The sequence below is a fragment of the Ornithorhynchus anatinus genome, chromosome 7 (assembly GCF_004115215.2).
Source record: "Ornithorhynchus anatinus isolate Pmale09 chromosome 7, mOrnAna1.pri.v4, whole genome shotgun sequence".
NCBI lineage: Eukaryota > Metazoa > Chordata > Mammalia > Monotremata > Ornithorhynchidae > Ornithorhynchus > Ornithorhynchus anatinus.
In genome coordinates, this window is record NC_041734.1 from 26,253,269 (window position 1) to 26,280,820 (window position 27,552).

General features: G+C 48.9%; 1 protein-coding gene across 1 annotated transcript in view; it reads right to left on the minus strand.

Moving 5' to 3' along the window:
• The window catches only part of LANCL1 (LanC like 1), a 47,416-nt gene extending 20,117 nt beyond the window's left edge, over positions 1 to 27,299 (minus strand). Inside the window, exons 1-2 of the mRNA XM_029068745.2 lie at positions 27,190 to 27,299; positions 12,705 to 12,822 (exon numbers count right to left, since the gene is read on the minus strand). Of these exons, the coding sequence (XP_028924578.1) occupies positions 12,705 to 12,822; positions 27,190 to 27,270 (199 nt within the window). The 5' untranslated portion in view covers positions 27,271 to 27,299. The remainder of the gene's footprint in view (positions 1 to 12,704; positions 12,823 to 27,189) is intronic.
• Between the last annotated feature and the right edge of the window lie 253 nt (positions 27,300 to 27,552).

Sequence of the window (27,552 nt, forward strand, 5' to 3'; positions counted from 1 at the left end):
CCAAGAAACTGTACCCACCTGGTGACCAGGAAATCAAAAGCCGATGACATTCATACCTCAGGGTTGCTTTCTCCCACTGTCTTTTCCTGTCGAATTTTTGAGCGATTTCTGCTGTTCAAGTCTCACAGCCCACTTGTTTTAGTCTGTGGAAAGAGGCCTTCTGAGGTGGATCCACCTAAGGCTGGAGGTTTCCATAATCAAATGCGGGCTCCTCAATTCCAGCTCCTCAATTCCTCATGGGGCCCAAGAACACAGGCCCAATACCATTTCTCTAGTTCCACCTCAGCAAAGGGCTAGAATGAGCTCCAGAGCTCTTTCCCAGTCCTGGTGTCTGCTGGAGCAGAGAGGCTTCTCAGGGTCAGGCATCCCCCTGGCCCTGGGCCCAGCTCTGAGGCCGAACTGGGGAGGGGTAGGGGATGTTGGAAAAGGCAAAGAGGGGCTTGGGGGATAGCAATCTTTACTCTGCGGGCACGAGTCTGTACACCAATATGGGACGAGGCAGGAAACCACATTGCTTTGTACCTCTTGATGTCATCTCTTGTTCTTAGATTGGCAAGTACAACGGGGGCAACAAGCACGTTCTTTCTCTTACACGACCCCCAGGACGTTGTTGATGGAGGGTGATTGTCAGCCAAAGGGAGGGAAAATAAGAATTCTGCCCTTCACTTTTCCAAAAAGCCGACAAAAAGTTCAGCATAGCATATTATCAGCCTATAGAGACTAGTGCAAGCGCTTAATCAATACTACTGCTAGTGACCAACACCTCCCACTGGACAAACACTGACCTAGGGACAGGTAAAGCCAGATTTAATACTTGAAATGGTGTCAAGTTCTAATTTAATATGGTTTAAGGGGGGTAGATGAGGCAGGTAGTGCCCAGCGTTCATTCACTCTCCAGTGCTCACCCCCTATGGAATATAGGACTCAGGCGCTTGGGAGGGGCAAGAGGCTTTGAGCAGAGGCCCAGTTTCTGCCCAACAGAAAAGTGAGCCCCCACCTCCATTCCAACACTCTCTTTACCTCAATTCCATCTCTCCTGCCACCCAACCCCTTGCCCACATTCTCCCTTGGGCCTGAGACTTCTTCCCCTTCCATATTCAACAGTTCCCCACGCTCCAATCCTTCAAATCCCTCCTAAAACCACACCTTCTCCTGGAAGCCTTCCCCCACTAGGGCTTTCCCCTCTGTACCAACTATGAACCTGGCTGTGAGCCCCTTCGCCCCCTCTATACTTTCCCCAGTCCCATAGCACTTACGTACATAACCCTATACTCTACCGTTTCCCTCCCTGTAATGGATTTTAAAGTCTGTCTCCGCTGAAGAATGTAAGTTCCTTGTACGCAGGGATTGGGTCTACCCACTCTATGGTATTTTCTGAAATGCTGCATTTGGTTCTCTGCCCACAGCAAGCCCTCAGTAAAGAGCAGTGATTGATTGACTGATTGAAGTGAGGAACTCAGGACTGAACTGCTCTTGGGCTGAGGGAGAAGCTGAGCCCGAAGAGCATGTGTAGGGTCTGAACCCACGTCCAGTCACGATTTAAACTTTCCTGTTGCCTAGGCTCCTGCCGGGAGCCCCTTAATTCCAATTTTTTTTTTTTATGGCATTTGTTAAATGTTTACTACGTGCCAGGCACTACCCTTAGCGCTGGGGTAGATACAAGATATTCAGGTTGGACAAAGTCCTTCCCACATGGGGTTTACAACCTTTATCTGCATTTTTCAGAGGTAACAGGCACAGAGAAGTTATGTGATTTGACCAAGGTCACACAGCAGACAAGCGGCGGAGCCGGCCTTAGAACTCGGATCCTTCTGACTCCCAGGCCCGTGTTCTATCTACTAGGCCACGCTGCTTCTCTAGGTTTCTTGGTTAACAGACTGAAGGGACCCTACTGTGACTGTGTTGTCCCTTTAGCAATACAAGATGAGACGTGGGGCTCAGGAGACCACGTGGAAGAATGGAATGTCATGATCTAGGAAAAGATCTGAGAAGAAGATTGGGTCTGCCTCTTGTCTCTGTGACTTTGGGCAGGTCACTTAACTTCTCTGTGCCTCAGTTTCCTCAACTGAAAAATGGGGATTTATAACTTCTCTCTCCTACTTAGACTGTGAGCCCCATGTGGGATGGGGACTAAGTCTGACCTGATTAACCTGCAACTATCCAGAGTCTAGAAGAGTTTTTGACACACAGTGAGTGCTTAACCAATGTCATTAAAAAAAGTCCTAACACATCACATTAGAAACTTTCATCCATATAAGATCCTGAATTTCCTCTAGCCGCTTCAGCACTCGAAAGCATGCTGTGACCCTATTTATCCATTTCTCCTTATTGCCTCTATCCTTTCTTAAGCTCTTTGAATCACTGGCTAGTCTTTTCTGTCCACTTGTCCGTCTCACTGAAAAGTAGCCTTCTTGAGGACAGGGACTGTGTCTTAGACATCTTCTACCAGTCCACGGGTTTATTCACAGTCCCTGTGGTAGGGACTCAGGTCACTCAGGGCAGGGAATGTGGCTCATGATCTGTTGCACTTCCTAAGCGCTTAGTACACTGCATTGCACCAACTGGGTGTTCAATAAATGCCATCACTAGTACTAGTAATAGTAGTACGTAATAGTAGTACTTTCAGGCTTACCGTGTGCAGATCACTGTACTGAGTGCTGGGAGAAAATACACAGGTGGGAAATAGATGCATCCCTCCCTCCTGGCCAGCCTCCTCTCTCCTCTCTCTCTGCCGCTCTCTTTCTCTCAAAACCCAACTCCTCGCCAGTCTTTTGCAGTCGTAGAGGACACTGGAAACAACCCATTCATCATGGCTGGCTGAGGTTTCCTTAGGTTTCTCCAGGACAGCTTCAACACTGAGAGGGGAGAAATCAAAGCTTTGGGCTCATCATTCCTGACATCCAGATTTACCGAAGGCCTACAGAGTGCAGAGCACTGGACTGGGCACTTGGGAGTATATGACAAGAGTGGAAGCAATTCTTCATCATTCCTGATGTGTCTGTCTCCAAACCCTTCTTGCCACAAACTCTTAGATTGTTAGCCTCACAAGGGACAGGGATCAGGTCTAATTCCCACCTGTGTATTCCAGCCACGCTGTTTTGCACACAGTAAGTGCTTAATAAATACCATCACTTCTAGCAACAGATGCTTGCTGAGGAGGAGCTACAATCTAATGGGGCAGACAGGGGACACACACGAGATTAGGAACATGGCCTATTCCTACTCCCAGGGATGATGATGACTCAACCGCTGGTCTCATGAGAACCCGACTATAATCAACTGAGGAAATTTTATTCCTGTAGAAAAGTGCCGGCCATCTCATTCGATGATTCAGAGAGCTGAGTCTGCAAGCAGAACCCAGTGTGGGGGACTTGTAAAACACTGAGGTTGGGGGGCAGAGAGGAGGGGGTGACGTGGGGATTTGGGACTCTGATGTTCAGAATCTGGTCTCCCTCCCTCAGACTGTGCACCACGAGTGAGGCAGGGGTGCGCCGTCTGATCTGACGATCTCAAATCGATTCCAGTGCTTGGCCCAGTAGGTACTCAATAAGTGCCGTAATGATTATTCCTCGGGAGCAGGAAAGGAGCTTGCCCTTATTGAGGTATGGAGCACTGGGCTGTGGGGAAAGTCAATTCAATTGGGCGATAGGGGCGAAAGAGGGCCACACCTCTCCTTCTGGGCTTCCCTGGCCCACACCGGCTTCAGCCTAACCCAGCTCTGCGGGGGTTCTGCCACCACAGCCTGCGACGTAAGAGCACTGGATCCCCAGTGGGCGGCTCACAGCTCCGGCCTCAGAGTGCCGGATCCCGAGAGGGCGGCTGGGAATCTCACCATTTTAGGGTCAGAGCCCTGGATCCCTGGCAAGTGGCTGGTTGGCTCGCAGCTGCGGCATGTCCCAGCTCTGGGGCCGGAGCCAACTGTATCCCCAGGGAGCTCGTGTGTCCCCAGGGAGCTTGCATTTTCAGGGTTTCTGCTGATCCTCGCTTCCACTCATCCTCAGCTGAAATAAGGCTACTGCCCACCCAGGTCAGGACAGGGAACAATGTCTACTACGTAAAGCCTTATTTTCCCAGGTTGTTACTATCTTTTTATTTCCAGTGGTATTTGTTAAGCATTTACTTAAGTGCCAGACACTGTATTAAGCACTGGGGAAGACACTTAGGTTGAACACAGTCCCTGTCCCACTTTGGACTCACAGTCTGAACCCCCACTTAGCAGATGAGGGGACTGAGGCCCAGAGATTTGCCCAAGGCCATACAGCAGACAAGTGGCAGAACCGGGATTAGAACCCAGGTCCTCTGACTCCACGGTCTATGCTCCCATCTACTAGGCCACGCTGCTTCCCTGAGCTCCCAGTTTCTTCTCACAGAAAGTCCACCTAGCCCACACTGCATACACAAAACTACACTGGTCACCAGGAGCCAGGACCCTCTAGTGGACCAACTCCTTGTGGGCAGGGATTGTCTATGCCTACTCTTTCGTACTGTGCTCGCCCAAGCATTCATCCAGTACTCTGCACAAAGCTCAATAAATATCCCAATGACCAGATTTCAAAAAGCTTTCTTGCCTTTGAAAGACCTTATTTCGTGTTTACGTAAGTGTCACATAAGGAACCTACAGAGGGAAGGGGGAATCAGAGGCAATCACTGGAATCAGCCATGACATCTCATTCTTGCTCAATGGCTTAAAAAAAAAAGGATGGTTTTTCTTAGGCAAAACTGTTGTAATCTAAAGCCCCAATAAAACTGATAGCCGTGGACTCCACACCTGCATTTACTGCTTTACTTTTTCAAACTTCCCTAATATAGACTCTAAGCTCCTCAAACTGTGAATTCCTTGTGGGCAGGGATTTCATCTACCAACTCTATTATATCGTACTTTCCCAAGCACTTAGTATAGTGTTCTGCACACAGTAAGTGCTCAATAAATGCTATGGATTAACTGACAGTGGAGATTGGTCCTACCCTATTTATGTCTGGAAGAAAGAGAGAATTCTGTGGGAATCAGTGTGGCCTAGTGGAAAGAGCATGGGCCTGGAAGTCTTAAGACCTGAGTTTTAATCCTGGCTCCATCGCTTGCCTGCTGTGTGACCTTGGCAAATCACTTCTCTGTGCCTCAGTTCCCTCATGTGCAAAATAGGGATTCAATACCTGTTCTTTCCCCTACTTAGACAGTGAGCCCCATGTGGGATCTGATTATTTTTTATCTATCTAAGCAGTTAAACACCATTATTATTATTACTATCAATACGTTTTAGGAACAAGAATCATTTCAACCATGTATATAGCCTCTGATGACAAAGAACTCCAGCTCCTTTGGGGTGGGTGTTTCAGCTAAAGAAAAAGAACCATTTCAATTGGCTGGCAGAGAAAAAAAATAGATCTCTTCCACACACTGTTTAAATTTTGCATGGCTTGAAAGCTTCTCTGAGAAACTGTGTGATTTCTAGTCCAAGTTTTCTTCTCTCAACAAGTTACGCTAATTCCTTGGGCTGTGATTACTTGTAATTAAAGAGAGAGTCTTCTGTCAAATCATGGCATTGCACAAGTAAATTCTCCGACTGCACACCAGAACCAGAGAAGGCAATGAGGAATTAGGAAGACACAGCTTCTGGTTTTCTCTCCCTCTCTCCTGGCCTACACCCTCAGAGCAAGAAAGAGCTGATTTTAAGGGTCCTTAAGTGGCCCGGTCCCTCCTGTTTCAGGTAAATGCCCCTTTTCAGTTTCGGCTCACTATCTGTCGAGGTTAAGCCATGCCGTGGTTAGTTATGAATCTGCCATCCAGAAATTCTTTAACAGATTCATTATGAACAGGGAGAGGTTTGTGCCATCTGCTCCGAAGGAAAACAAATGAAATCTTCCCCTTATGAACCTTCCCTCAGCCCGCTCCTTGAAACCCATTACTCTAAGGCAATGCAAATCAACACACGTTTTTCTTTCTGTATTTTAGCCATTGGGCTCTATTTGTACAAATGAAAAGGGACTGAAGGAAAACAACCAGCAGTTTTCTCCTCATACAACACTCCTGAGGAAAAATGGAAACAGGCCACTATTTTCATCCCATGGCAATCCAAGAGGAGCCTGAGGACAGAAAAGTAGTATTAATAGCATTTATTAAGCGCTTACTGTGTGCAGAGCACTGTACTAAGCACTGGGAGAGAATACATAGGTGGGAATTAGACACATCCCTATCTCTGATGGGGCAACTTGGAGGACACATCCCAGCCAGCCTCCTCCTACCCGTACATCCCTCTTTTGCTCTCGAAACCCTACTTCTCGCCACGGTCTTTTGTGATTGTAGAGGATATTGAAAACAATCCATTCGTAAAGGCTGGATGAGGTTTCCACCGGTTTCCTCCAAGACAGCTCTAACATTGAGCAGGGAGAAATCAAAGCGTTGTGCTGGTTATTCTCATCTATATTTACTGAAGGATTACACAGTGCAAAGCACTGGATTGAACACTTGGTAGCAATATGACAAGAGTGGAAGCAATGTTTCACCATTTCTGATATATCTGTCTCCAATCCCTTCTTGCCACTAACTTGTCACAAAGCTTGTGAGCGCCACAAGCGACAGGGACAATGTTTAATTCCCATCTGTGTATTCTCTCTCAGAGTTTAATACACTGTTCTGCACACAGTAAGTGCTTAAAAAATACCATCACTACTATTACCAGATCCTGTAGATTGAGGAGTTACAGTCTAACAGGGCAGACAGAGTAGGAGCATGGCCTAGTGGAAAGAACACAGGCCTGGGAGTTGGAGGATCTGGGTTCCAATCCCAGTTCTGCCATTTACCTGCTGGGTGACCTTGAGCAAGTCACTTACTTACTTTTGGCCTCAGTTCCCTCTTCTGTCAAGGGGATTTAATACCTGTTCTCTCTCCTATTTAGACTGTGAGCCCCGTGTGGGATAGAGACTGGGGCCAACCTGACTATCCTGTCACTAGACCAGTGCTTAGTGCAGTGCTTGGCACACAGTGACTGTTGAACAAATTCCACTGTTATTTTTTTTAACGTTATTTGTTAAATGTTTACTATTAACATGTAATAGTAAATGTTTACACTAAGCGTTGAGGTAGATACAAGCTAACTGGTTTGGACACAGTCCATATCCCAAATGAGGCTCACAGTCCTCAACCCCCATTTTACAGATGATCTAACTGAGGCACAGAGAAGTTAAATAACTTGCCTAAGGTAACAGAGCAGGTAAGAGGTGGAGCCGGGATGAGGACCTTGGTACTTCGGACTCCCAGGCCTGTGCTCTATATCCACTAGGCCACGCTTGTGCTGTGTATAGCAGGATGGTGGGGGGAAAAGGGGAGAATATCTTTTGAAGGAGGCAGCTTTTCAGGAGGGCTTTGAGGAGGGGAAGAGATGAGGGTCTGATATATTTGAGGGCAGTTAGAATCTGTTTGAAATGGCCACACAACAAGTCATCAACGGTCCAGCTCCTTTTCTCCATTACTCAGAAGCTGTGTCTTCTAGACTGTTAGCAAAGTGTGGGCAGGGATTGTCTCTATTGTTGAAATATACTTTCCAAGAACTGAGTACAGTCCTCTGCACACAGACCAACCTTCTTACTTCGATTGTGTTGCCAGGAGAAGCCCCACAGCACTTATGTACATATCTGTAATTTATTTATATTACTCTCCACCTCCCCGCCTCTGGACTGCAAGCTCATTGTGGGCAGGGACTGTGTCTATTCACTGTTGTCTTGTACTCTCCCAAGCGCTTAGTACAGTGCTCTGCACACAGTAAGAGCTCAATAAATATGACTAAATGAATGAATATGCACCATGGAGTTTTTGAATTCTCCTGCTAGCTCCCTCTCCTCCTTCTCAACCTTATCTAAGGCCTAACCCATGCCCAGCTGAGGTGGTCACAGTAGGTTCGTTTCGATTCTGGAAAAATCTCACTGTGGAATGAATTTTGACGACGGGACTCAGAGGCCTGACTTAAACACTTAGGTCCTCCACTGAAAGCCCATTCGTTTAAACGGTTTGGTGTTTAAGAATCAATTCATCAACTGTATTTACTTAGCGCTTACTGTGTGCAGAGCAGTGTACTATGTGCCTGGAAGAGCACAGTACAACAGGGTACTGCTCATAATGAGCTTACCCAGTTTAGAGGGGGGAGGAATCGGTGCCCTCCTGATGATTGGTATTGGAATACTTTTGGGTTTCATCAGTCACAGAGTAAATAACAGTTGGAACCATTTCGCAGGCTATACCCTGCTATGAGTTTGAATTACTGCTGTGCTGTCCCTTGGCTCCTGTTCCCTTCCCTTCTATTGATGATAAACCTCTCACCATCCTCAGGTGGTGGCAGGCGGGGCAATTTCTTTTCCCATTGCCCTCCCCCACTCCACTCCCACATAGACAACTAAGAGGGAACTTTCTGCATGAAAAATGGGTTTTGGCGGGGGTGCACGGTGACCTGGGCCAGCTTCTCCCACTCATGCCTTGTAAGGGGCCATTCGATTGGTGGAGCCCGTCTCTAACTCTCCTTCTCAGCCTGCCTCACTTCGGGGAGCCCAGTGTCCCCACCGGCCCCCAAAGGCCCCTGGAGTTGAAAGATGAAAACAACTGACTCAGAAGCCAGTTGGCTGCAGGTATCCTAAAAGTCTAGTTCAGATGGTGTGCGTTTTAAGGACTGATGTGGAAAGAGTGGGGGAGGGAGGGAGGGAGAGAAAGGAAGACAGGAAGGGGGAGAAAGAGATACTTCAGTGTGAGGGCTACGGCTATTCCTTCCACATATCTCCTGTTAGCAGCCCTGCTGGATTTCAGACAGGCCGGTGAACTTTTACATGACAAGTTTCTCAATGTGTTCCTCCCATACAAGCCATTAAGGGGACAGGCTACTGCCCTGGCCCAATTCATTATCTATTCTACGCCCACACTGAAAAAAATTTAACCGAGTGTGGATTAGGAGGAAGTAACAAAATATTACAAGAGAGTGCCAGCAGATTACACTTCTTTGGCTGCAAACTGAGGATGATTTTCAAGAGTCTGTTCTCATGTCAGTCTTCTCAGGTAAGTGAAGCAGTTTTTGGGGGGCCCAGAAACGCTAAAGAATGGGTCATTTTCAGGGATCCTGTTTCTGGCATTTAACATGGGAATATAGATACCCTTCCTCCCAGTCAAGCACTCTCCCCGAGATGGAGACCCTTGGCTAGTCAACTCTCTAGAACAAGGCCATGGAACAAACTGTTATTCCCTTTCTAGAACGCTGACGTGGGGAGTTCATTGGATGTCGAGACCCTCAGTGCAAACCACCTCGATTCCAAGATTTGTATTATTCCTAACCTCAGGAGCAGGGGACCTCTTTCCTCTGCTGTTTCTTGCCTAGTCTGTTGATCTGGAAGCTCGCTGTGGGCAGGGAATGTGACTACCAACCACTGTATTTCATTCTCCCAAGCACTTAATACAGTGCCCTGCACACAGTAAGGGCTCAATATCATTGACTGATTCATTACAAACTCAGTGTGCAGGAATAGTGGGTATTTTTAGATTCTGTGCTAGACACTGAAATTATGAAAATAGACAACGTACCTCTCCTCCCTCTTTTCTTAGCAAGTGTTCATGCACAAATCATGTTGCAGTGGCTGGAGACAAGACAAATTTTTATTCCCCATCACTTTTTCTTCTGTTAGCTGTTTAATAAATGAAAGTCTGGACTTGAGCCCTCCAAACCAGTCAGATAAACCAGTACTGTTAAGGAAAAAAAATCCCTCCGTATTTACTTTTATAGAGAAAGTGAAAAATTGATGCTGGGCTCTACCACTTGTCTGCTGGGTGACCTTGGGCAAGTCACTTACCCTCTCCGTGCCTCAGTTACCTCATCTGTAAAATGGGGATTGAAGCTTTGAGCCCCATGTGAGATAGGGACTGTGTCCAACCTGATTTTCTTGTATCTACCCCAGCACCAGATGTAGTTCCTGGCACATAGTAAACTGCTTAACATATAAAGAAAAAAGTGTCCTCAAGCTGGCTAGCTGCAGCTCCTCGGTCCTAGTCCTGTAGGAGTGACCCAACTCCCACCCCGGTGGCTCGTGAGAAAACCTGCCCTAAACCTTCTCAGCGAGAGGAGTCTTTCCCACTCGTCTTACTGGAGAGTCAAGAAATTCACTTATACTTTGCTCATCCCTCCGGAAATTCTCCCCCGAATGGAAACAAAACCCACTGTTCCCCTAGAGTGCCCTTCCCTTGGCTTGGCTTCAGGGGGTGGCCTGACTGCACCTTAGGAAAAACCGAAGTAGGGATCCCCACAGGTGTCTACTCGAAAATCAACACGATCAGGTCTGAGCTCCCCAAAGTCACCCCTCTGCCTCTCCCCTCCCCCCCACCAACCCCCTCCCCTACTTTCCCATCCTTCCCTGCAGTATCCTCAGAGGAGATCTTCTCCCTCCTCGCAAGTGCCACCCCCTCCACCTGCGCCTCGGACCCCATTCCCTCTCACCTTATTAAAACCGTCGCCCTGCCCTCCTCCCTTCCTTAACTTCTATTTTTAACCACTCAATCTCCAAGGGCTCCTTCCCCTCTGCCTTCAAACATGCCCACGTCTCCCCCATCCTAAAAAAACCCGCTCTTGACCCCACTTCCCCCTCCAGTTATCGCCCTATCTCCCTACTACCCTTCCTTTCCAAAATCCTAGAACGAGTTGTCTACAATCGCTGCTTAGAATTCCTTAACTCCCATTCTCTCCTAGACCCCCTCCAATCTGGCTTCCGTCCCCTCCACTCTACCGAGACTGCTCTCTCTAAGGTCACCCATGACCTCCTTCTTGCCAAATCCAACGGCTCCTACTCCATTCTAATCCTCCTTGACCTCTCTGCTGCCTTTGACACTGTCGACCATCCCCTCCTGCTCCATACCTTATCTCACCTTGGCTTCACGGACTCCGTCCTCTCCTGGTTCTCCTCTTACCTCTCTGGCTGATCATTCTCGGTCTCGTTCGCTGGAGCCTCCTCCCCCTCCCATCCTTTAACTGTTGGAGTTCCTCAAGGGTCAGTTCTTGGCCATCTTCTGTTCTCCATTTACACTCACTCCCTCGGTGAACTCATCCGCTCTCACGGCTTTGACTACCATCTCTACGCAGATGACACGCAGATCTACATCTCCGCCCCTGTCCTCTCCCCCTCCCTTCAGGCTCGCATCTCCTCCTGCCTCCAGGACGTCTCCACCTGGATGTCGGCCCGCCACCTAAAACTCAACTTGAGCAAGACTGAGGTCCTCATCTTCCCTCCCAAACCCGGTTCTCTCCCAGACTTCTCTATCACCGTTGATGGCACGACCATCCTTCCCGTCTCTCAGGCCCGCAATCTCGGTGTCATCCTTGACTCGTCTCTCTCGTTCACCCCACACATCCTATCCATTACCAAGACCTGCCGGTTTCACCTCTACAATATCGCCAAGATCCGCCCTTTCCTCTCCACCCAAACGGCTACCTTACTGTTACAGGCTCTCGTTATATCCCGGCTAGACTACTGTGTCAGCCTTCTCTCTGACCTCCCTTCCTCCTCTCTCGCCCCGCTCCAGTCTATTCTTCACTCCGCTGCCCGGCTCATCTTCCTGCAGAAACGATCTGGGCATGTCACTCCCCTTTTTAAACAACTCCAGTGGTTGCCTATCGACCTCCGCTCCAAACAAAAACTCCTCACTCTAGGCTTCAAGGCTCTCCATCACCTTGCCCCTTCCTACCTCTCCTCCCTTCTCTCTTTCTACCACCCACCCCGCACGCTCCGCTCCTCTGCCGCCCACCTCCTCACCGTCCCTCGGTCTCGCCTATCCCGCCGTCGACCCCCGGGTCACGTCCTCCCGCGGTCCTGGAACGCCCTCCCTCCTCACCTCCGCCAAACTGATTCTCTTTCCCTCTTCAAAACCCTACTTAAAACTCACCTCCTCCAAGAGGTGTTCCCAGACTGAGCTCCTCTTCTCCCTCTACTCCCTCTGCCATCCCCCCTTTACCTCTCCACAGCTAAACCCTCTTTTTCCCCTTTTCCCTCTGCTCCTCCACCTCTCCCTTCCCATCCCCACAGCACTGTACTCGTCCGCTCAACTGTATATATTTTCATTACCCTATTTATGTTGTTAATGAATTGTACATCGCCTTGATTCTATTTAGTTGCCATTGTTTTTACGAGATGTTCTTCCCCTTGACTCTATTTATTGCCATTGTTCTTGTCTGTCCGTCTCCCCCGATTAGACTGTAAGCCCGTCAAACGGCAGGGACTGTCTCTATCTGTTGCCGACTTGTTCATCCCAAGCGCTTAGTACAGTGCTCTGCACATAGTAAGCGCTCAATAAATACTATTGAATGAATGAATGAAATGAGATGAAGAATCCCATTCCTGGACACTTTCCATGTGGTTTATTTCCTCAATCCCTAGTTGTCTCTAAAACGCTCCTAAAAGAAGGTGAGCAATGGCCCTTTGAAGCACTACCGGGAGGGGACTACTGACCAGGCCAAACCCCCCAAAACCCCCAAGATGAGTGGTCCGGGTTGGGGGCGTCAGCAACTCCTCCCTTACACTTGGCCGCCTCCCTTCTCCTTCTCCCCACTCCGCTCTGACTCAGATCTCCGTGGGCTGGAGCTCAGGGAACCCAGAAAAAGCCTCACAGAAACAAAGTCAGGCAATGTGACTTCCAGATCGATTCCTGCCTCATTGAATCTGGGGTGGGAGTGGGGGGAGGGTCTTCGTACCTGCCCAGCCGGTGTAAACTGTGCAATCCCGAGGGTCAGCTGACTTAAGCCCTCTTTCCATCTGTTGAAGAAGATCCCGGATCTTATTGTTCAGGCGCTGCGAAAACTCTGGAGTAAGCTGTGGGTACGGAAGGAAAATATGCAAGAGATGAGGCAGTGTACTGGACACCCAGAAGAAAAAAACCAAAAACAAAAGGTGTTTACCTGCTGCGGACAAGCATGCTACCTTGGGGAAATGGGAAACCCTCTTTCGGCATACCTGGCCTATAAATGGATGGAGGTGTCCTCTGTATTCAGAATGGATGTCACAGTGGTGCCATCCAAACTACGCTTTCAGGCACGGCTGCCAAGATCAACATGCAGCCAACAATTCAGTCCATTCCGTCTGTCCATAAAGATGAGCGGGAAGGGCTAGTCCCTTACAGACACTGCAGCTCATTCCCTAGTCCTACCACTGCAAACTGAACTCGTCTTAGAGCTGAACGAGCCTTCCCTCCTAAATCCAGCACTTTGCCTACCTTTCCCACCACCATCCTCCCTGTCTGTCCCCGAAGACTGCAGCTTTGTGGGTCATCCTCAACGCCTGCCTTTAAACCCTCCCATTCAATTTATTAACAAGATTAACTCTTGTTAATTCTTCCTCCACAATTCTTCCTCCATTCTCCTTTCTTTCTACCCAAACTGCCGCTACCTTGGCCCAAGTTATTGTCATGTCGCAGTTTTTCTGCAGTACGGCTCTCCCCACTGGTTTGCCAGCCTCCAGGCTGGATTTTCTTCTTGGAGTCACTCAGCACACAATCCTCCACTCTCCCAAATCCTCCACTGGCTTCCTGTTTTTTTATGGTATTCTTTAAGCACATATGATATGCCAGGAACTAAGCACTGGGATAGATACAAGATAATCGTGTTGGACACAATCCACGTTCTGTATGGGGCTCAGTCTTAATCCCCATTTTATAGATGAGGTAACAGAAGTTAAGTGACCTGCTTAGGTCACACAGCAGACAAGTGGTAGAGCCGGAATTAAAACCCAGGTCCTATGACTCCCAGGCTTGTGCTCTTTCCACTCGGCCACATAGCTCCCCCTAGAACACGCAAAAATGCTACAGGCTTCAAGGCTCTCCACCAACTTCCCCCATCTCACTTGCCAGTCCTCTTGAACCCGTAAATCTGACAGACAGGAGCCCTCCCTGGATTCAAAGCCCTTCTCAAATCTCCCCGACCACCAATAAGGTTTGTCTGTCTCCTACTTTCCTGAGTCACTTTAGTGCAGCGGCCCTTCCTCTTTACAACTGTATAAACAACTGTAGAGTCAATTACTTAGCGTTCGCTCTATTTGTACATGCTTTTACGTCTGCCCTCTCCCTGACAGTTAAGTTCACTGTGGGAAGGGAACGTCTCCTGTTTCTCTTTTACTTTTCCAATAATTAATAATTATGGTACCTAAGCGCTTAATTGATGGAACAATTGCCTCAAAAATACAAATTGTCAATTCTATGGTGTTTCCAGTGACGATGTATGGATCTGAAAGCTGGACAGTGAAAAAACAGGATAGAGAGAGCATCGATTCTTTTGAAATGTGGTATAGGAGAAGGCTTTTGTAGATACCATGGATGGCCCGAAAACCAAATGGATTTTGAAGCAAATTAAGCCAAAGTGGTATTTGGAAGGCCAAATGACTCGACTTAGATTAGCATATTCTGGACACCTAATCGGGAGGACTAATTCTCTGGAGAAGGCACTAGTGCTAGGAAGCAGTGTGGCTCAGTGGAAAGAGCACGGGCTTGGGAGTCAGAGGTCATGAGTTCAAATCCCACTTTGCCCCTTGTCAGCTGTGTGACTGTGGGCAAGTCACTTAACCTCTTTGTGCCTCAGTTCCCTTATCTGTAAAATGGGGAGGAAGACTGTGAGCCTCATGAGAGACATCCCTGATTACATGTATCTACCCCAGCACTTAGAACAGTGCTCTGCACATAGTAAGCTTAACAAATACCAACATTATTATTATTAGGAAAAGTCCAGGGAAAATGTGGAAGAGGCAGACCAGCAGCTAGATTCATTCATTCATTCAATCGTATTTACTGAGTGATTACTTTGCGCCGGGCAAATGGATGAACAGAGTCCAAAACAGTGATAACGGAAGAACCGTTAGGAAGGTTACGGATCATGGCAAAAGACGATGTTCTGGAGAAAATATATCCACTGAGTTGCTATGAATCAGAAATGGCTTCACGGCACTTAATAAAAAACAGTAAGCTCTTAATTATCTGTAAAGTGCTGTTCTGAGTGCTGGGGTAGATGCAAGTTAAACAGATTGGACACAGTCCTGTCTAATATGGGGCTCACCGAGTGGGAGGGAGAAGAAGTATTTAACCCCTGGGCATGTACTACAGTTCACTGTACCCAGTGGACGCCCAATTGATACTATCACCACCACTATTAGTAATGGGGGAAAGAACATGGGCCTGGGAGTCGGGAGATGTGGGTTTTGATCCCATCTCTTTCACCAGCCCGCTGGCTGCCCTTTGGGTAAGACACTTAAGTTCTCTGAACCTCCGCTTTCCTTATCTGTAAAATAAAGATAAGCTATTTGCCCTCCCATCTATTAGACCTGTGAGCTCCATCTGGGACACTGACCGCTGCCCAATCTGATTTAACTTGTATCTCCACCAGTGCTCCACACAAGGTCAACCCTTAACAGAGACCACAACGGATGGACTCCCAACAGTCTTTTGTGTATCACACTGTTGGAGACGGTGCGTCATTTGTAAAAGCAGGGCTAGTGTTTACCGCGCACCCACTCGGTACAGGTACCTATACGATGCACTTGGGAAGTAGAGAATAAAGCTGTGACACGTTCCCCCTGAGAAGGAGCCTATACTCTAACAGGGGAGAAAAAAAATTTTTACAATGGATAAAAATCAATAATCGAGTCCACACATATGAAACGAGTGCCACGGAGAGTAGGAATACGTTCTTAAGTACTAGAAGCGGCTGAAGGGACCCTGACCAGACCCTTGTGGTAAACACCTCCAGTGAGAGGATGTGAGGTAGAGGAAGAGCCAGCGAATAGATCCAGTCAAGTCTGTCAGAAAAACCAAGTTCTGATAACAATAATAATAATAACAGTAATGGTATTTGTTAACTGCTTCCTATGTACCAGGCATTGTACTAAACACTGGGGTGGATACCAGCACAGCCAGTTGGACAGAGTCCCTGTCCCATATGGGGCTCACAGTCTCAATCCCCATTTTACATGAGGTATCTGAGACACAGAGAAATGAAGTAACTTGCCCAAGGTGACACAGGATACTACTGGTGAAGTCAGGATTAGAACCTGTGACCTTCTGACTCCCAGGTCCATGCTAAGCAGCGTGGCTCAGTAGAAAGAGCCCAGGCTTAGGAGTCAGAGGTGGTGGGTTCTAATCCAGGCTCCCCCCTTGTCAGCTGTGTGACCCTGGGAAAGTCACTTCACTTCTCTAGGCCTCAGTGACCTCATCTGTGAAATGGGGATAAAGGCTGTGAGCCCCACTTGGGGCAACCTGATTACGCCCCACTTGGGACAACCTGATTACCTTGTATCTACCCCAGCTCTTAGAACAGTGCTAGGCACATAGTAAGCGCTTAACAAATACCAACATTATTATTATTATACCATGCTGCTTCTCACATCAGGGAAGGCCGGGGGGTGGTGGGGAGAGAGGCAGAGGAGTCCACAGTATCAAAAGCAACAGAGAGATCAACGAGGATCAGGGTGAGTTAGGGCACTTTAAACATAGTAATAAGGAGGGCACTGATGACCCTGGAGAGATCAGTCTTGGCGGGATGATATGGTCGAAAGCCAGAGTGTCTAGAAGACAGCTAGTGGGGAGAAAATGACAGCATTATCATCATCATCATCAACTTTGGAGGTCATTAGTTGACGTTGTTGATTCCCAGTTGTCACTCTGCTCATTTTATCAATCTCAAAGGATTTACCAGTCTTTTGATTCCGTTTTCTTCCTTTCTATCTAGCCTTGGCTTGATGGGTTTCAAAAATCTGGCCTCAACGCCTACTGAACATAGAAATGACTACTCTTCCTTCTGTATGCCAAAAGCGAGAGTTGTGTGATTTTTATTATCCAAGGGATAATTTCAAAATGTTTTCAACTGTAGGACTGAGGTAGACGTTTTAAAACTGCTCTAGCAAGACGCACTAATCTTGATGAATGTGTTCAGGCGTGCTGGGGCAGCGTAGCATCAATTTTTTAAGAAGTGCATAAGGGATTATCTTTGGAAGCCTCTGCTTTATATAAAGAGATTTCCCTAGGAGAAAGCCATTCACGGTGAAAACTAAATCAAAACTAGAACACCTCTTCCGATTTTAAAAACACATGCAGACACAGGTGACTAAAACATGGGGTAAAATTTCCTGGCAAATTCAAAACTGGTTCCTGGCCTGATACCTGTTTGTGTAAAAGCAGAAGAATTGTTTGCTAGTTACAGCATGATATTTGAGAATTGGGTTTCATAACCTTAAATAATAATAATCGTGGTCTTTGTAAAATGTGTACTATGTGCCAGGCAATATTCTAAGCATGGCGATGGATACAGGCAGATTGGATTGGACACAGTTCCTGTCCCACATGGACTTCACAGTCTTAATCTCCACAGGCACAGGGGAGTTAAGTGACTTGCCCAAGGTCACGCAGCAAACAAGTGGCAGAGCCGGACTAGAACCCAGATCCTTCTGACTCCCAATCTGAGATCTAAGATTAGCTAGGCTGCTTTAATAGCCTTCCAATACATTATTAACTGCTTGAGTGCAGAGACCATGTTTTTCATCATAGAGAAACTTGTTCATTCAAATGTATTTATTGAGCACTTACTGTGTGCAAAGCACTGTACTAAGTGCTTGGGAGAGTACAATATAGCAACAAAGACACATTCGGTGCTCACAATGAGCTCACAGTCTAGAGGGACCATCTCAACACTTTGAATCTCATTCTCTAGTAGCATACTATAGAAATCCCTGACATTATAGTCTTGTGACCATTACTCTAAGGAAGGCGCAGCCGGGAACAATGAGGAGCTTTGAAACCGAGCCTTTGAATAGAGATGCACTGCAGCTTTTAGGATAATCATTATTTGTTCTTGCTGCATTTATCTCCTAATTTCTTTCCCTGCATGCTTGTTGCCAGTTTCTCCACTTTTAGAATATAAGCCCCCATGCTGTGAGCCGGGGAAATGTTTTCAATTACTATCCTTATACCCACTCCCAGGGCTTAGTGTATTGTTTTGCATAAAGTAGGCATTTAAATGTGTTAAATGTACAGACCTCTGCACGCAGGAACTCAATAAACAGTGCAGGCGGGGAGGATGACAGAAGATTGTTGCCTGGGTAGCAGAATTCAGGTAGTGCATTCGCTACCTGTCACATCAGTGGTGATCACTGGCCAAGGGTAGCACCTTCCTGAGGTAGGCACCTTGTCTCGTTCACATCACTTTGGCTAATTCCACGCTGCAAATAGCCCTTGCCTACCCACCTTTTTGTACAGATGTTGCTCAAGAACCCAGGCATCCGGCTAGAGCAGGATCAGAATATTTGTCTCTCAGACTGTCGGTGATGTCTGCTTGCTTGTTTTATGATAGTTGTTAAGTGCTTACTCTGTGTCAAGCACTGTTCTAAGCGCTGGGATAGATACAAGTTAATTGGGTAGGACACAGTACCCATCCCACATGGGGCTCACGTTCTAAGTAGGAGGGAGTAGGGCTGAATCCCCATTTTACAGTTGAGGAAACTGAGGCACAGAGAGATGAAGCGACTGGCCTAAGGTCACAGAGAAAGCAATGAATTTGGCAGTTAGGATTAGAACCCAGGTCCTCTGACTCCCAGGCCCCCGGCTTTTCCGCTAGGCCATGCTGCTGTGTTGAAAGGGTTACTTTATTCCTTATACAGGTAGTATCAATATTCAAAACTATAGCTTTACTTACTGCTGATGAGGGTTGAGCTTTGTTGACCCCCAACCCCTCCACCCCTGCCCCTTCGAGTCAAAGGGTGGGGTGAAATTTTCGGACGAGTGCTTGGAGATGACAGCACCTTTTTCACTTGGATTTTTTGTTGTTGTTGATGCAATTTAACTAAAATGCTTCCCGGATTCAAATCCAGACCAGCCAAGCTGCTGATAATGAAAATGGTTTTAAGGACCTTTGCACAAAATGGCATTCATCCACCACGTAATCCTCAAATATTTCTCCATTCTATTAAAACCAAGCCTAGGTAATGATTTTTTAAAAACCAAGTGTTAATCAGGGGATGTGTACTATGCTTTCCCAGGAGGCTGGGTTTTATTATACAACCTGAAACACTGCTAGGCCTCCTCTCCCCACTCCAAAGGGATACTTTAATTGCTTTTGTTATATAAACTGGATAACAGAGTTGAGCAGCAAGATGAAAAAAATGAAATTAATCCCTGGATCTCATTTAAACTCTGATTACTAAAACCACACTGCCCTTCAATTATATCTGGATCACTTCCTCCGGAGTACAGAACGGAACTGTTCAGAGCCCACCCAGGCTGCAGGGAGAGAGTAGGATCCAGGCTGAACACCGTTATCTGCATGAGTGACTTACATCCCAAAGGACTCACATTCCATCTTAGACCCGATCAACCTTCCACTCTGTCAAGCAACTCCACTGATGACAGAGTTGAATTCCGTCACGGGGTTCTGCTACAAGGCCAGAGCGTTGTTTGAGAATATCATATTTATTCAGACGCCCTTTCTGGGTCCCACTGATCCTTCCAGCTGCCGCCCCATTTCCCCACTCCCCTTTCTGCTCAAGCTCCTCTTCTAATAGGTTCCTTCCGCCCACTGCCAGTACTCCAATTCCCTCGACCTGTCACAATCTGGCTTCCACCCCCTTCAGTCTGCTGAGATTGTGCTTTCAAAGGACCTGCTCTTTGGCAAATCTAATGGGCTTCTTCTCTTGCCTCACCTTCTTGGCCTTCTCTGCTGCTTTCGACTCTCTTCTCCTGGAAATGCTTTTCCACCTGGTTCCTCTGACAGTTCTCTCCTCTTACTATTCCTTCTGTTTCTCTTAATGGCTCTTCTTTCACCTCTCACCTCCTACCTGTGTATGTCCTTTAAGACTGTGTTCTAGGTCCGCTCGTCTCATTTTTCACATCCCCTCAGAGAGGTCGCCTGCTCCCACAGCTTCAGGTACCACCTCTAGGTGGATGACTTTCACATCAATCGCTCCAGCTCTGTGTCTCACCTGGCTCTGCCACCTCATATTTCCCCTTGCCTCCAAGCTATTTCTACGCAGGGGTCTTGCCTGGATCTCAAGCTCAATATGCTTCACACGGAACGCCTCATATTCTCTCTCCAACCCACTCCTCCTCTCACATTCCCACCCAGCGGCAACACCACTATCTAACCTGCCCTCGTAGCCCATGACCTCAATACCATCCCTTGGCTCTTTACCATCTTTCAAATCTCCCATTCAGCCTGTCGCTAAAACCCAAGTTTTTCCCCACCACATCTCTCGGATCCACTGCCTTCTCCTCCACGTATACCTCGGCTAGATGACCGTATCGGCTTCTGCTCTGGTCTCCTGGTCTCCACCCTTTGCTTTCTCCAGATCACAGTTTTCTCTGCTCCCGGGGGTTACCCAGAAATGGAGAGAAGAAGGGTGGCCTAATGGCTAGAGTGTGGGCCTGGGAGTCAGAAGGTCATGGGTTCAAAACGTGGCTCTGCCACTTGTCTGCTGAGTGACCTCGGGCAAGTCATTTTACTTCTCTGGGCTTCAGTTACCTCATCTGTAAAATGGAGATTGAGACTGTGAGCCCTATGTGGGACAGGGACTGTGTCCAACCTGATTTTCTGGGATTCAACCCATTGCTTAGTGCAGTGATTGGCACAGAGTAAGCACTTAACAAATACCATACTACTACCCATAATGGTGTTCTGCACACATGAATCGATGGTGTTTATTGAGTGCTTACTGTGTGCAGAACACTGTACTAAACACTTGGGAGAACACAACAGAAATCTCCCCACTCGTCCAAAACCTGTTACCCACATTCTTCTGTGCATCAAGAAGAAACTCCTGATGACTGGCTTTAAGGCACTACATTATTTTACTCTGTTGGTCAGCTTCCCTTTAATCTAAGATCCTTGAGGGCAAGGATTGTGTCTATCAACTCGATTATCTTGCAGTCTCCCAAATGTTCAGTACAGCACTCTGCACACAGTAAGCCCTCAGTATCACTGATTGCTTGACTGTCTCCCTAAACAGGTTGTAGGCAGCGTGGCCTGGTGGAAAGAGCATGGGCCTGGGAGTCAGAAGGCCTGGGGTTTCATCCTGCTGTGTAACCTTGGGCAAGCCATTTAACTTCTGTGCCTCAGTTTCCTCAGCTGTAAAATGGGGATTTACCTGTTCTTTGGTCTTCTTAGACCGTAAGCCCCATGTGGGACAGGGATTTTGTCCAATCTGACTGATTGGTATCTATCCCTGTGCTCGGAACAGGGCTGGAAACACAGTAAGTGCTTAACAAATACTATTTAAAAAGGCCCTTTGAGGGCAGGGAGTGTGTCTTACTGTCCCCGCCTAAGCAATCAGTACAATGCTCTGTACACTAATTAATACCCTGTGTCCTAATCTTAATTTATCTCAATTTTGTCTATCTCACCACCGACCTCTCTACCTCCTCCTGCCTCAGGCCTGGAACTCCCTCCCTCTTCAAAGCTGACGTACTTTCACTCTCCCCACCTTCATAATAATATAATAAACTCCTTAATAATAATGATAATAATGATGGTATTTGTTAAGCGCTTACTACATGCGGAGTACTGATCTAAGTGCTGGGGTAGATACAAGGTAATCAGGTTGTCTCATGTGGAGCTCACAGTCTTAATCCCCATTTTCCAGATGAGGTCACTGAGGCCTAGAGAAGTGAAGTGACTTGCCCAAGGTCACACAGCAGATAAGTGGTATAGCCGGGATTAGAACCCACGACCTGACTCCCAAGGCCGTGCTCTTTCCACTAAGCCATGCCGCTCCTCCAAGAGGCCTTCCTTGCCCACGCCCTCATTTCCTCTTCTCCCACTCCCTTCTGTGCCACCCATGCATTTCGATTTGCATCGTAATTCATCCCACAGCACATAGGTACAGATCTGCACTAATGTCTACCTCCCCGTCTAGACTGTAAGTTCATCGTGGGCAGGGAACGTCTACCAACTCTGTTGTACTGAACTCTCCCAAGAGCTTAGAAGAGTGCTATGCTCAGAGTAAGTGCTCCGTATATAAGACTGACTGATGGACTGACACCACAGTCCTTCCATAACATCAAAGCTTATATCCTAACAGAGCAACACGCAGAATGCGTGAGAAGCCTAGACAGAAGAGACCCAAACAGCCACTGTCTGTTGGGTAGAACTGAAGAAACCCTACCTAGGGAGGACAGGGAAATCACATGAGACGCAAAATAACGAAGCAGCACATCCAACGATGTGGCACAACAGCGGGCAGCAGCAGATTTGTCAGCCCGGAGGTTGGCAACTGCAAATGTGGATGCAGCTGCCGTGTGACCTCGGGTAAGTCACTTAACTTCTCTGGGCCTCACATACCTAATTTGTCAAATGGGGATTAAGACCATGAGGCTTATGTGGGAAATGGCCTGTGTCCAACCTTGTTTATCTTCCATCTACCCAGGATTTAGTCCACTGCCTGGCATTTAGTAAGTGCTCAACAAATACCATAAACAAAAAGAAAAATCCCACCTAAGAGGCAGAGGCTTTGACAAGATCATAATATACAGAGAGAGAAGAGAGCACGGGCCTAGGTCTTGTAAGTAGTAAAGACAGCAGAGGCCATCTTTATGGGCATATGATCCAAGACTCTTATCACCCAATGGTCTGATCAAGAACATCACACACCTGCAGAAAACCAGCCATCAAACTAAGGGGCCTCCATACCACATGTAATACCACAGCGGTGGGGTGAGGAAAAACTCCCCTACCTACTGGACACACCCTTCCTCTGACAAACAGTTTCTATCATAAGATGCAGCAGTGAAAAATACTCAGAGACCCCAGATCGTCACTTGGCATCTGGCACACTAAGATTAGGGGTACTTGAAGCTCCCCTAGATGGAAGGAACACATTTACATAGATGGGCAAACTCAGGAACATACGTACTCATGTGTGTAGAAAGTGTTTAATGCCCCTTCAGGAGACAGAAGGAGCAATGGGAACTTGGGGATCCTAAAAAAACCCGCTCTTGACCCCACTTCCCCCTCCAGTTATCGTCCTATCTCCCTACTACCCTTCCTTTCCAAAATCCTAGAACGAGTCGTCTACAATTGATGCCTAAAATTCCTTAACTCCCATTCTCTCCTAGACCCCCTCCGATCTGGCTTCCGTCCCCTCCACTCTACCGAGACTGCTCTCTCTAAGGTCACCCGTGACCTCCTTCTTGCCAAATCCAATGGCTCCTACTCCATTCTGATCCTCCTTGACCTCTCTGCTGCCTTTGACACTGTTGACCATCCCCTCCTCCTCCATACCTTATCTCACCTTGGCTTCACGGACTCTGTCCTCTCCTGGTTCTCCTCTTACCTCTCTGGCCGGTCATTCTCGGTCTCCTTCGCGGAGCCTCCTCCCCCTCCCATCCTTTAACTGTTGGAGTTCCTCAAGGGTCAGTTCTCGGCCCTCTTCTGTTCTCCATTTACACTCACTCCCTCGGTGAACTCATCCGCTCTCACGGCTTTGACTACCATCTCTACGCAGATGACACGCAGATCTACATCTCCGCCCCTGTCCTCTCCCCCTCCCTTCAGGCTCGCATCTCCTCCCGCCTCCAGGACGTCTCCACCTGGATGTCGGCCCGCCACCTAAAACTCAACATGAGCAAGACTGAGGTCCTCATCTTCCCTCCCAAACCCGGTCCTCTCCCAGACTTCTCTATCACCGTGGATGGCACGACCATCCTTCCCGTCCCGCAGGCCCGCAATCTCGGTGTCATCCTTGACTCGTCCCTCTCGTTCACCCCACGCATCCTAGCCGTTACCGAGACCTGCCGGTTTCACCTCTACAATATCGCCAAGATCCGCCCTTTCCTCTCCACCCAAACGGCTACCTTACTATTACGGGCTCTCGTTATATCCCGGCTAGACTACTCTGTCAGCCTTCTCTCTGACCTCCCTTCCTCCTCTCTCGCCCCGCTCCGGTCTATTCTTCACTCCGCTGCCCGGCTCATCTTCCTGCAGAAACGATCTGGGCATGTCACTCCCCTTCTTAAACAACTCCAGTGGTTGCCTATCGACCTCCGCTCCAAACAAAAACTCCTCACCCTAGGCTTCAAGGCTCTCCATCACCTTGCCCCTTCCTACCTCTCCTCCCTTCTCTCTTTCTACCGCCCACCCCGCACGCTCCGCTCCTCTGCCGCCCACCTCCTCACCGTCCCTCGGTCTCGCCTATCCCGCCGTCGACCCCCGGGTCACGTCCTCCCGCAGTCCCGGAACGCCCTCCCTCCTCACCTCTGCCAAACTGATTCTTTTTCCCTCTTCAAAACCCTACTTAAAAATCACCTCCTCCAAGAGGCGTTCCCAGACTGAGCTCCTCTTCCCCCTCTACTCCCTCTGCCATCCCCCCTTTACCTCTCCGCAGCTAAACCCTCTTTTTCCCCTTTTCCCTCTGCTCCTCCACCTCTCCCTTCCCATCCCCACAGCACTGTACTCGTCCGCTCAACTGTATATATTTTCGTTACCCTATTTATTTTGTTAATGAATTGTACATCGCCTTGATTCTATTTAGTTGCCATTGTTTTTACGAGATGTTCTTCCCCTTGACGCTGTTTAGTGCCATTGTTCTCGTCTGTCCGTCTCCCCCGATTAGACTGTAAGCCCGTCAAACGGCAGGGACTGTCTCTATCTGTTGCCGACTTGTTCATCCCAAGCGCTTAGTACAGTGCTCTGCACATAGTAAGCGCTCAATAAATACTATTGAATGAATGTTTTGCTAGGTGCTGACTTAATAAACTGATGTCAGGGCCCAGAAAATGTGATTTGTTGGGACAAGTTCCTGAATCATTCCCACCTTGACAGCCATGCACAGTTGCTGGGAAAGGCTAGTCTACAGACAGTAGTCTCCGCCAAATACCAGAAAACCACTAACGAAAGCAAAGGCTGGAATCTTTAGTGCAATCTTTGGTCACCTCCAACAGGGAGCAGATCTCTGGGGACCAATCCCTTAGCACCCTATTAAATCCAGGTCCTTTCCCTACTGACTCTGAAAACTCCTTGAAGCTTACTTATTACAGCGCTCTGCACAAAGTAGGCACTCAATAAACATTACCGATTAACTGATCGAGGGGCAGCCCCAGAGTCCTTGCAGGAAAAGAAAAGATTAAGCTTTAAAAGCAGAGGAAAAAAAGCTAATCTCCGTGGACTGGATTCCTCCATTACAGCACCCACCCTACAACCCCTGGGGGCCTCGAGGTGCCAAACCTTAGCCCAAATTTACCCCTCCCTTCAGATGAGTCACCTTCAGAGGCCTGTGAAGCATGCCAGGGCGTTCCTCCTTGGCCTCCTGCAAAAGTTGGCCAGACGGCCAGCCTTAAAGACACCCAAGTGCACCTTGACAACACGTTCCCGGATGGCACATTTGTCCCCCTCCTGCACCAATACTTTTCAGGGGCAATGACTGGTTTCCGGGCCCAGGGGAAGGTCACCAATTTCACCAGTTTTGCAGGGCCGGAGCCCATGGGGAACTGCAGGCCCCTTGTGAGTCCACCTGCCTGACCTACATTGGAGGCAGCAGGAGAAGGGTCCTGGGAGGGGCCCAACCTGCTCTTTGAATCTCGCCTTGGCCTGTCCGAAGGGTGGGCTCGTCTGAGTCGCCTTTCCTCCCGGCACTTTCCTCCTTGGGCTCATTTCCTGAGCAAACGGGTTCCTTAGAAAGGCAAACCACGAGGCTGGGGGAGCGGCCCCTGACAAAACCGGATGGACAGAGCCTCCCGCCAAGTGTGATGCCTGGGCCTGATCCCAAGACTTCAGAACCGAGAACCTGCAGAGAAAATGGATCCCGGGTTGGCGGCTGGCACAGTCAATTTCATTTATTGAGCACAGCGCTTCTGGCGCTCTTGGGTTCCTGACTCTATCTGCAATTAGCTGGGGTGGGGGATGGACGGACAGACCCCCTCACCCGAGGCATTCTACCATGGGCAGAACGTGGTGATGCCCATTAACTTGTATTTTCTGTCTCCCCCGCCTCGAGATGGCGAGCTCCTCCAGGCAGGGATGCCCAGCGGATAGAACACGGGTCCGGGAGTCAGAAGGTCACAGTTCTGATCCCGGCTGTGCCACTTGTCAGTTGTGTGACCTTGGGCAAGTCACTGAACTTCTCTGTGCCTCGGTTCCCTCATCTGTAAAATGGAGATTAAGACTGTGAGCCCTGTGTAGTAGGGGGACTGCATCCAACCGGATTATCTTGTATCCTCTCCAGCATTTAGAAGAGTGCCTGGCACATACTGCGGGTTTAAGAGATACCGTCATGATTATTATTGTAGTTTTATACTTTCCCAAGTGCTTACTACAGTGCTCCGCACACCATAAGCGCTCAATACATTCTAGGCCAGGCTCTGCCACTCATCACTTGTGTGACTTTGGCAAGTCACTTCTCTCCTCTGGGCCTCAGTGACCTCATCTGTAAAACGGGGATGAAGACTGTGAGCCCCACGGGGGGCCACGTGATTACCTGGCATCTACCCCAGCACTTAGAACAGTGTTTGGGACATAGTAGAAGCAGCATGGCTTAGTGGAAAGAGCACGGGCTTGGGAGTCAGAGGTCTTGGGTTATAATCCTGGGTTTGCCAGTTGTCTGCTGTGGGACCCTGGGCAAGTCACTTCACTTCTCTGTGCCTCAATTACCTCATCTGTCAAAATGGGGATTAAAAAACGGGAGCCCCCTGTGGGACAATCTGATTCCCCTGTACCTACCCCAGTGCTAAGAATAGTGCTCAGCACATAGTAAGCGCTTAACAAATACCAACATTATCATTATTATTCTCTGGACCTCGGTTCCCTCATCTGTAGAATGGGGATGACGACTGTGAGCCTCACGTGGGACGACCCGATTCCCCTGTATCTCCCCCAGCGCTCAGAACAGGGCTCGGCACAGACTAAGCGCTGAACAAATACCAGCATTATTATCAGCAGGGCCGAAGGAACGAACGAACGCCCAACGTGGGCGTCGGCGCTGTGCGCATTACTAGTCCTGGAAGCCTAAACTGGTCCAACCTAGGGCTTTCTCTCGGGTGCTTGGCACAGTGCTGTGCGGAGAGTGGGGGGGGGCTCGGCCCGCCGCCGCCGCCGCCCGCAAGCCGGGCACTGTAGTGAGCGCCTCCTCCGCCCCCTCCCCCAAGGCGTCACTGCGGTGCGGGCAGACCGGGAGACAGACAGACAGACAGACCGACCGACCGACCGACCGGCGGCGCCGACTCACCCGCCCCGCCGCGTCGAAGAAGGCGGCGGCCAGGGACTTGTTGTAGTCGGCGTAGGGGTTGGGGAGGGCCCGCTGCGCCATGACGCCCCGCAGCCCCCGCAGCCCCCGCAGCCGCCCCGGAACGGCCGTTCCCCGGGGAACCGGCACTTCCGGGGCCGCCCCCGGGCCAATGGGAGCGCGCGCCCGCCCGCCCGCCCGCCCGCCCGCAGGCCGCGACACGCCCCCTCCCCCACAGCGCCCCCTGTCGAGCCGTCTCCCTCTCTGCGGCCCAATTGTCCTTCCCCAGCGCCGACTTGGGCGCTCCGCGCCGCTGCACTGAATAGGTAGGGTGCGAAGGAGGCTGGCGACGGCGCCCCCCGGCCG